An 11304-nucleotide genomic window follows, 5' to 3' on the forward strand; every position below is an offset into this window, starting at 1 on the left:
CACAATATAGTTATTTCTGCATGAAATAAGGTCTTTATGATATCTAAATTTTTGAAATTTCATAATTCTTGTCACCAGTGTCAATATCACAAAAAAACTAATACTAGCCTAAATTAAAAACAAACAAACAAAAACGCAAGCTCACTGAAGACAAGTAAACAGTCAGCAATTAAATAAGAATAAGAAAAATTACAAGCAATAGGACAAAAAAAACTACATTAGAACAGTTAAATAAGAAATGCTACATACATTGTAGGCTATAAAGTAATCAAATGTATAAAAACACTGCATATTCTTCACTGTGTAAATTAAATATACATTTCTTATTATTAAAGTTACAAAAGTGATTTAGTCAAGAACAGTGATAGATTTTCTCTCTTTTGTTGTTTGATTAACATGAATGACAGACAGCAGGAATATTAGACTGCTGTCACTTCTAAGAGCTGCCCGGATCCAATACACTGTTACACATGTGTTTTCTTTCTCAGCTGTTTGCTTTCACTTAAAACCTAAATTACTGTGTTTACGAAGATGCTTGCAAAGCATTTTGACACTTACAAGTGTGTGTATTTAACCGTTCAAGGCCTAAGCAGCAAAAAATAACTTAATACTCGCAGGAATATTAAACTGCTGTCACTTTAAGAGCTGCCCGGATCCAATACACATGTTTTCTTTCTCAGCTGTTTGTTTTCACTTAAGACCTAAATTACTGTGCTTATACTTGCAAAGAAGACATTTTGAAACATACAAGTGTGTATTACATTTACATTTAGTAGACGCTTTTATCCAAAGCAACTTAAAAATGAGGACAATGGAAGCAACATAACATTAACATTTATTTATTTATTTGTTTATTTATGTATTATATACCTTATTGTATAATAAAGTATAAAATTTATTTATTTGTTTATTTATGTATTATATACCTTATTGTATAATAAAGTATAAAATAGCAATCTTAAAAGGAGAACAAATTGGATAGATAGCCTGATGATGAACCTAAAATAAAACAGACTAGGAACTTTCTTCACGCTCTGTGTTGTTTTTTAAACACATGATATTTCATCTGCTTATCATTCAGCATGAGAAAACGGTCGTTTCGGTCCTTTCAGTTTAAACTAAACCGGTACTATCGGTATTTAACCGATCAAGGCCTATAAAGCAGCAAAAATAACTCAGTTCAATACTCCCGTGCTCTATGAGCACAGTCTTCACGTGCACGTGTCTCTCAGACAGCGTGCACATATAGTGAAATTCACTTTCACTGCTGATTGCATTTCAATGGCTTAAAATCACTAAATTTTTTAACTGAAACGCTTAAAAACTTTCGTGTCTTCCGGTATATCGCATATATATATAATTAATAACGCGGTTGATGAATAAGTGCCATTCCTTTTAGAATAATTTCTAGGAATTGCTGTGGAACCATTAGCTGCCTCCCAACCCATCAATCAGTCATATCTCAGTGTCTTTCCTGGCAGCATCTTCTAAAGGGTCTTTCCTAAAAAAAGAAAAATGGCAAAGCTTTCTGCTTTGACCTTCAGCTGCCTTCTAGAGAATTGACTTCAACATGAGGACACCAACCAGTTTGAACTGTGTTATTAATTAGTAGCTGGTTTATAGCACTGGGAATTGTGGCGCTGTTGTCATCCAGGGACATGACGAACCGATTAAGCGGGAAGGAGCTGCTTTGTTTGCCAGACCAACACAATGGCTATCTAGTGAAAATTAAATTAGCGTCATAACAATGGTAAACAAACGTACCACACTGGCATAACCGCATATGTCGAGAGATCGAAGTATTAAGACTTTCATCTTCACTTATGCTCACTTGTGCTTTCAACCCGAGTGCAGTTTTGACACGGGAGCTGCAGCTCTCAAATGACAATTGTGTAATTAGTGCAGACACACTGTGTGAAAGATGACATGAGCTTTGAAAGACTGTGCTATAGTGTCACTCTCAATGCAGACCAATTACCAGTCTCAGAATAAAGCAAGAGAGACGTCTAAGGTGGGCATCCTTTTGAGGCTCTGGGCTCCGCTCGCACCCCTTGCATCCCCCGTGTCAGTCCTTTGTGAGCGTCTGAATGCTGGGGACAAGAGGTCTGCTGATTGATGTGGATTAGTGTACTCACTGTGCACCTGTGTCCTTGACAGAACTCCATGAAGGTGATGTTCAAGTGTCTGTGGAAGAACTGTGGGAAGGTCTTGAGCACAGCTGCCGGGATCCAAAGGCACATTCGAACCGTCCACCTGGGGTAAGGCACCTGTGGTATCACAAAAAAATGTCTCTTATTCACTAACAATACAATTAATTTTAACCATTTTTTTGCCTTGTGTATTAACTAATACAAACGGTTGATGAGAGGGGTGTTTGTTACAGTACCATTCAAATGTTTGGGTCAGTATTTTTTCAGCAAAGATGGATTAAATTGATCAAAAGTACTAAAGACATTTATAATATTAAATAAATGCTTTTCTGATGATCTATCAATTCAAATAATTCTGAAAAACAAAATATTGTGGTTTCCACAAAAATATTTAGCAGCACAACTGTTTTCAATAATACAAAATGTTTCTTGAGCAGCAAATCAGCATATTAGAATGATTTCTGAAGAATCATGTGACACTGAAATGTGGAGTAATGATGCTGAAAATTCAGCTTTGCATCACAGGAATAAATTACATTTTAAAATATAATAGAAAAGAGTTATTTTAAATTCTAATTATATTGAACAATATTAGTGTTTTTACTGTATTTTTGATCAAATAAATGCACCCTTGGTGAACAAAAGACTTTTTTCCAGACATATTTAAACATCTTACCAACCTGAAACTGTTGAATGGTAGTATATATACAGTATATAAAATTAAATCCATAAAGTGTGGGAAAATTGTTAAATTATGGCAGATTTTTGTAATTTTCAGTGCACTTCCCTGTGTATCCACAGAGATATTTTTATAGTCATGCTTGCACCTCAAAATAAACCCAATACATCAGCATGTGCATACAAAAAAAGACTTAAAGGGGTCATATGATGCGATTTCAAGTTTTCCTTTCTCTTTGGAGTGTTACAAGCTGATTGTGAATAGATAAGATCCCTGAAGTTGCAAAGACTAAAGTCTCAAAACCAAAGAGATATTCTTTATCAAAGTTAAGACTCTGCCACACCCCCTTAAAACGGCTATAATGATCTTTAAAAAAAGCATCATATGACCCCTTTAAGATTTCTTTAACATTCACATTTATTACTAAAAAATTTTTTTTCCAAACTACGTTTCTCATCAGACAGAAACCCATTCACATTTTTATGGTGTTACCCCATCTCTTGGCTGACATCCGTCACCGTGAACTCTGGATAGCCTATAGTGAGAGATAAGAGACTGCAGCCTGCTCCTGATTCAATGTCAAAACATGAGACTAATTCCAGCAGGATTATCACCACGCTTACACTATTACTGCTGGGCACAAAGTAATGACAGTGAAAGCCAGACAATTGTGAAGGAAGGTTTATGTTTCTCTCAGCTGAAGTCCAATTAAACCTGTGCAAGTGTCAGTACTGCTGGAAGATACCGGGAGGATTTCTAAGAAGATCTCATCTTTCAGAAATATGGTTCAGTAGAAGGACATGAGAAACTAACAGTTATGCATTAAGTGACCGTTAAAACATTCAACATATCAAGTACATATCAAGTATGATATGTCCAATTATGGTATGTGAAGTATAATGTTGTACAAAATCTTACTATGGTAGTTATGAAATCAGTCTCAGACTATGGCAGGTTTGGTTGTATATTAAATTGTATTAAATTATTAATTCTTAAAATATTAAATTAAAATTAATTATTAAAATATGCAAATCAGTCAAAATGTATTTAAAAAGTCATTTTTCTCAGTATCGTGTTGAAATAGTGATTTACCTTTGTATGACTGTAAAATATGACAGTAAAGTATAGTGCTGTATTATTGTCGTACTGTCGTGCAGAACTGTAAATAAGTTATAATAGTTGTGCACATTAAATGAAAGCAAATCACAGTGTCAATATTAAAATGTTTCTTTGGTTTGTCTCTCTTCAGTAGGAACTGTGACTCAGAGTGCAGTGATGGAGAGGAGGATTTCTACTACACTGAGATCAAACTGAACACCGACTCTGTGGCGGACGGTTTGAGCAGTCTGTCTCCTGTGTCCCCGTCTGTGCTGTCCCCCCTGCCGGGTTTGGACCAGAGACAGCCGGATGGCACTAATGGAGCAAAGAGCGAGAACAGCACCACCACCCCTCTCAGCCGCTCTGCTCCCAGCGCACTCTACCTAGTGCACACAGACCATGCCTACCAGGTACAGCCCAACCAATCACGATGAGCTATGCACATCATTTACATAACATTACATCACTTCAGAGATTCACTCTGATGCTCTCAGAACACAACTACTAGACAAATACAATATGGATATGACCTAGTATTTCAATGCAATTTCAGAAAGCGAGCAGGACATTTGATATCAGAAAGTCCTCTCGATATGAAGACAGATTCAACAGGTCAAGCTGTGCATAGAGACACCCTTCAGTCACAATATAAAGCATGAAAAGGTCACACGTGAGGAGAATTATGATAAGATTATGTTCCTATTAATGGGATCACATACACTACCATTCAGAAGTTTGGGGTCTTCTACATTTATTTAATCAAAATACATAAGAAATAGTAATATTGTGAAATATTATTACATTTTAAAATAATTGTTTTCTATTTTAATACATTTTAAAATATAATTTATTCCTGTGATGTTAAATCTGAATTTTCAGCATCATTACTCCAGTCTTCAGTGTCACATGATCCTTCAGAAATCATTCATATATGCTGATTTGCTGCTCAAGAAACATTCCCATAACAGCTGTTTTACTTAATTTTTTTGTGGAAACCATGATACAATTTTCTTAAGTCTTTGATGAATAGGAAGTTAAAAAGAACAGCATTTAATTTAAATAGAAATCTTTTGTAACATTATAAATGTCTTTATTATATTTGATAAATTTAATGCATCCTTGCTGAATAATTGAATGGTAGTGTACAAAGACAATGGCTCAACATGTGGAACAAAAAAGACTCAGATCAAGGTTATTTTTGTTAACGGAAACTTGTGAGAACAATTTTTTAATATATACATTTGAAATAAATTTGACTATGTACAGTTAAAAAAGAATTCAAATTAAAACTTATTACATTTTTTAAAAATTGCATGATTAAAACTAAAAACTGAATTTGTAAACCAACGCTTGAAATTAATAAAATATATAATAACCCTGTTAAATAACCCTGTTAAACAATGTTTGTAAAACCTATACTGAACTGTCACATAGCTTTGAATTGACCAATGAAGGAAAGCCTATTTTTTGAATACTAGATGCTGTCAAAGTGGTTATTACATATGCACATACAGCCCAGTCATAATCGCAGGCCCGTAGAGACTACTGTATATCAGTGTGACTGTCACTCCACAGGCCACAGCCCCTGTCACCATCCCCTCTGCCAGCTCCACTGGCTTCACCCCCTCCAGCAGCAGTTTCAGTATCTCCTGGCAGTCCCCACCCGTCACATTTACTGGCACCTCTGTGAGTACACCCACATAGACACACACACGTTCCTGTGCCCATCACACACATGCACACACTGAACTACAGTGTGCCTTGCAATAGACTGTCCCTTTATACACACACACAGTAGAGTCCTGACCGATTGTGTTTCATAATCGTCTACTGATCTACCACAGTTTGGCCTCTAATTTGATGTCAGTGATGTCATGTAACTCAAATGTGCAAACACAACTGTGAGATGTGAGTCAGTCTAACAAGTATCTCAACACTGATACATAACCGAATACACAAACGCTCCCAAAACAAGCTGAACAGACTGAATTTTATGCTCAGTGTCTCTATAAATTGTGCGTTGAGATTTTTATGACAGGAAATGGATGAATGATGTCTTTGGCCTTGTGTGAGGGATGTTAACTCTCTCTCTGTCTGACTGCAGGCCTCTCCCACTCACAGCCGGACGCAGGGCTTTGGGGAGCAGCGCTCTCAGACCATTGCAGTGCTCTCCTCTCCCCCCAGAGCCGCAGGCTCACTCAGGTAGTCTTAACTACACTTCCTTTCAGTCTTAAATTAAGACTTTCACATCAGAAGAAATGAGCATAGTAAAGCAAAGGCTGTGTAAAATGGTTCGACCTGATGAAAGCTAGAGGTGTGGCTCCTGTAAGGGACATTCTTACACATTTTATGAGTGTCCAGAATCTAGTCGCACATCATAAACTCTTTAAGTAGTGTGGAAAAGTACAATCAATAAGTTCTGCTCTCTGCTTACTTGGTATGATGCCAGAAGCATGTGAAAAGTCCATAAACCCAGTGGTGTTGTATTAATAGTAGGGCCCTATGAAATCCCAAAATTCTGTTTTAATTTGTCAGGACTCCGTTTTTTCCATTTTAATTTTACTAGACTCTGTTTTAATGGTTAAATTACATTTTATTAATCAAAATGCATGCATAATTAATTTAAATTACAATATTTAAATGTACAATAATTAACAACAGTGTATTTAAAAGTTTAACAAATTTTTTTTTTTATTTTTTTTTTTTACATTTTTAAGGCCCTATGAAATGTTTTTTTTCTCAAATTCAGTTTTATTTTTACCAGGTTATTTTTATTAGGTTTTCATTTAATTTTCTGGATTCCATTTTAATGTTTTCATTAAATTTTAATAATCAGAATTATAAAGAATGTGCAGGATTCATATTTAAATAGTATTTTGGTGTATTGCGTTTTGATTTAAGTGTACTGACCTACTTTTGATTTTTTTGGAAATTCCATGACATTCCGCATTAGAACAGACACACAGTAGAACATACAGTAAATTCCATATTTTGATTGGATTCCACGATTCTGTCCGCGTTGTCAACATCGCGGAAATCATAGTGCCCTATAATAGGCTGTAGGATCATATTTAGATACTGAAAGGTACCATATTGGTTATCAGATATTAGATAGTTTTTAAACTTATCGCAGTTGGTTGATATTGTATATTTAATTATGAATGCTCATTTATTTCTATTTTTACATTTAGATTTAGAGCTCCAGGCACAATATGATCCAGCAATAACAAATTATTTAATCCAATTTTAATTATGGAAGTACATATTTTTTTTATAAAATGTTTACTTTTGTATGTTTAAATTTTTTTAGTAAAACCGTTTTTTGTGTTTTGTGTCATGCGCTGTGCAGTAGGAAGTCACGAGGCGAGGGAAAGAAGTGTCGTAAGGTGTACGGCATGGAAAACAGAGACATGTGGTGCACAGCCTGCCGCTGGAAGAAAGCCTGCCAGAGATTTGTTGACTGAAACAGCTGCGACGGCTTACACACAAAAACAGGGTGGGCTTCCTTTGCATGTATAGCATAATGAAATGCGTCCCTTCTCTTTCTTGCTGACCACAGCCCCACCCTGCTTCACCTTAAACCCACATGGACTTTGAGGGTCAAATCCTTATGCATTCCCTCCTAAACCAACGGACGCACTCCCAATCTTTGCAGATTTCCAACTCTCCCTTTGAGGCGAGTTGCTTTACACTGCAAAAATAAAAAAAGACTTGTGATCGATCTTTTTGTTTGTGTTCAGTATACTGCTTAAAAACATTCTTGTCAGTTCCTAAAGGACCAGTCAGGGCAAGACCAGCCTCTGTCCATGCTCTTTTTAAAAGAGAAGAAAGCTCTCTTTCAGACTGTGTAAGTGCTATAAAAAACCCAACTGGAGAAGTGTTTCTTTTTCCATGGGCACATTTTCACATTTCTCCTGCCCATTTTACTAAAGGTTAAGGGTTGGACAGCTAGAAAACCCTATCTTCTCAAGAATGTACCACCACAGGGGTTTGTTTTGGGATGTTGACTGGACAGCTCCCCTGAATGGAAATTCCTCGATGCAAAAAAAATAAGGGAAGAGAAGGACTTTCAGCTCCCCCTTTCATTCATGCTGACACAAGCAATTGCACCTACGAAGGACGGATTTTATATCTCTGGTTTTATATTTGCGTTCACCAGTAGGACATTTCTTTCAGGGATGCGATCAGTAAAAGCTAAACCAGCAGTTAGAATTAACATCCAAGAACTCAGTGCTTTCTGTCACAGGAATACCTTCTTGCTACCAAAAAGGTTTTTTTTTACGTGCCATTTTCTTTTCTTTTTTTTTTTTTTTTTTGCTTTGCAACTGACTTCAACAGAATGAAGTACAAAGACTGCAATTATTAAAACCCAACGGCACAGACTTGCATCAAAGTTAGCGATCGCAAGAACCAGCCATTCAGGCAACCTCTCCTTCCCATCGGACTTCATCTGCAGGAACGAACTGCATTCATATTAGAGCCATATATGAACCGTGGTGGTTTCATGCCACAGTCTGTTGCCTAGAGAGGTTCAACCAACATGCCCAAGTAAAGAAAACTCTGCAAAGTGGTTAATTTTACCTCTGAAAGGTGAAGAGCTCTTTACCTCTCACCTTTTTCCTGACCTCACAGGTTCAAGTAGGAAGTAATAAAAATAGCAAATGCCACATCTACTCCAGCACAGGAGCTGGAAGCACTCAGATGTGGTGGTGTTATTCTTCTGTAGTTGGTACAGTATCGTGTAACACAGCAGAACACTGGTCACAGGAGGATGGACGTGTTTTCACGATGGGCTTCTTTGCAAAGGATGACCAGAAAAATTGTCCCAAGACGTCAACACTTGGTTTGGCTCTTAAGGAATATGGCAGCTCGTTGGCAATTGTAATCTGGAACTGTTTTGGTGGCTCTGATACAGTCTAATATGATATCGTCTACGTAACATCAACACAAGCTAGTTAACTCATCATAAACCTGCAAACAATGCTTATTGTGATCAACTCATTGTCTGTATCTGTTTTGTTCATCACACTGTTTCCCTTTCACTTACTGTCGATATGTGTATATAGATAAGGTATATAGTATTAAACCCCCCAAACAAAATGTTTTATGCCCAGCGTAACACTTGGTTTTATTGGTAGAATGGCTTTGTTCACACTGCACATAAATCAGATTTGGTTTCAAATCCGATTTCAATTATTAGATCCATTTGTTTGTACAATGTAGTCAATATCCTATGTCTCCACATGGATTATTTACGAATGCTATAACCATCATCCTGACAAGCGATTAAAAGCGACTCATAAACATCTAAAAGTACAGTAGACTACTTGGAATCTGATTCTGATTCACACTAAGATGCATTAAAGAAATATGATCTGATGACCTGGTATGGATGTGGTTTGGATCTGGTTCATAAACATCAGATTTCCTGTGGTCTTCTGCAATTCAGAATACAAAAAAAAACTTGATATGGTGAGAAATGGATTTTAATTTAATGTAATTTCACACCAAAAATGGATGTGGTTTGGATCTGGTTTGTTTTATGTGGTTTTTCATGAATTCAGACTACAAAAAACTCAATGGATTGACCAAAAAAAATAAAATAAAATCTGAATTTTGCTGCCTGTGTGAATAAAGCCAGATACTACACGAACAGAAAAAAACTAAAGGCATTTTAAATGTGAATCTATAATTAAGATCCATGTAAAATGAATATGCATTTAAATAACATCTCCAAGAAAACACTTTAAAACTGCCACTGGTTTAGTGTCTTAATAGAAAAAAAGAAAATCCAGAAACGACCAAGAGTTCATGACCGTTTCTGCATTTTGATCTATAATTTTCCTTTTTCTCACTTTCTGTTGACACGATTCAACAGATCTTGCAAGGAAAAGGTCTCCAGGGCCTTGCGTCTTTCCGTATGACTGGAGGCAACCTGTTTGTGAAAGCACAGCTATGCTGAAGCCGCACACCAGCACCCATGGGCTCTAGCACTCCAATTTTACTCGAATGCTTATTGAAACTTTTTGTGATCTCATGCCAGAGATGAAGTTGAGTTTCAATAATTAATAGTTGCATATTTTGGCCCCTCCGCTGGTGTGAGGAACATCTCAGAGGCTGCTGCTTGTCCCTCCATTCCCTTCCTGGTGCTACCAAATGGTCTAAGACAGTGTTTCTCAACCAGGGGTCCGTGGACCCCTAGTGGTCCTTGACATAAGGCCAGGGGGTCCGTATAAAGTATGAATTTTTGTATACATTTTGTATATTTTGACATGACATGTTCCCATGAAAGAAAATTCCAATATAGCTGATGATATGGCCAAATACTGGACAAGTCAGCTAACTTGAATTATACTTGACTGCATTTGGTCCTCACAAAGACACAAATGATACGAGTCAATTTTGTTCTGGGGTCCTTGAGGATGGTTCTGAATTGGACTGGGGTCCGGTACGCCAAAAGGTTGAGATTCACTGGTCTAAGAGATCTCACAGGCGTTTTACGTAAGAGGGCAAGCTGATGTCTACAGTTGTTTACATTCAGTATATACTTGGGGAAACTCTTTCCATCACGTTTCCTACAAATGAGACTTTTAGGAAGTGGGAATATATTTCTAAATGTTACCTAAAAATATGCTCTTGCCTCGGATAAGCTGTTATGTGAAGTTAAGATCACGGTGCATTTGGTTTCTAATGATGTTTCACACACCTGTCACCATGGTGCTTATATATTGGCTGCAGTTTTGTTAGCTAGGCCACGGCGCATTACTCGTGTTCATTAGGGGTGCTAGTTTTCTTGTGCACAGGCCTTTGTTTTGTTGTACAACATGTAATTTAACAGACACATGGTGCATATCAAGCTGCAACATGAGTATGGCGTGTTTTCAATATTTACTTTCTTTATCGCCAAATTCGTACACAGGTTAAACAGTTTATAATGTACCTACAATACTTATATAAGCTACCTGGTAAACAGTATTTAGGACTAGTGCTGCTCATGAACACCTACTTGGGTCCATGTCTCATAGTAATGCAGTACAAAGCTTTTATTGTTCAGATCCAGCAGGATGCCGAGGTGTTAGCTGTCTTTAGCCTAAGTAGTCTTCTCTGGTTCTGTGTGAACATACCGTATAGGTAATTAACATCAAGAACTAATAATGCTATTATATTACTCAAAATGTGTAACCGTTTTGATCGATAGTCTAAGCTACTTTAACACACCGGTGTACAGATCCTAGGGAACAGATTAAGATGCTTCCCGTTCTGAACTTTCACCAGCTCCAGAGTTTAACACGCTAGTTTAGCCGCTTTAAAAGATGCAGAAAAGTCTTGCCATCTCTTTTCCCACGCATCAATGTAGTGCGATGTTAATCGAATACC

General features: G+C 36.8%; 1 protein-coding gene across 2 annotated transcripts in view; it reads left to right on the top strand.

The window, feature by feature from the left end:
- znf704 (zinc finger protein 704) overlaps positions 1-10068 on the top strand; it is a 49758-nt gene extending 39690 nt beyond the window's left edge. Inside the window, exons 5-9 of one of the 2 annotated variants that reach the window (XM_016504340.1) lie at positions 2158-2258; positions 4079-4337; positions 5503-5613; positions 6032-6129; positions 7277-10068. In XM_016504340.1, the coding sequence (XP_016359826.1) occupies positions 2158-2258; positions 4079-4337; positions 5503-5613; positions 6032-6129; positions 7277-7391 (684 nt within the window). In that variant the 3' untranslated portion in view covers positions 7392-10068. The remainder of the gene's footprint in view (positions 1-2157; positions 2259-4078; positions 4338-5502; positions 5614-6031; positions 6130-7276) is intronic. The other variant, XM_016504341.1, reaches the window with a different exon arrangement.
- Positions 10069-11304: the final 1236 nt, after the last annotated feature.

Source organism: Sinocyclocheilus anshuiensis, unplaced genomic scaffold (genome assembly GCF_001515605.1).
Source record: "Sinocyclocheilus anshuiensis isolate Anshui unplaced genomic scaffold, SAMN03320099.WGS_v1.1 scaffold54, whole genome shotgun sequence".
In the NCBI taxonomy this organism is placed as follows: Eukaryota; Metazoa; Chordata; class Actinopteri; order Cypriniformes; family Cyprinidae; genus Sinocyclocheilus; species Sinocyclocheilus anshuiensis.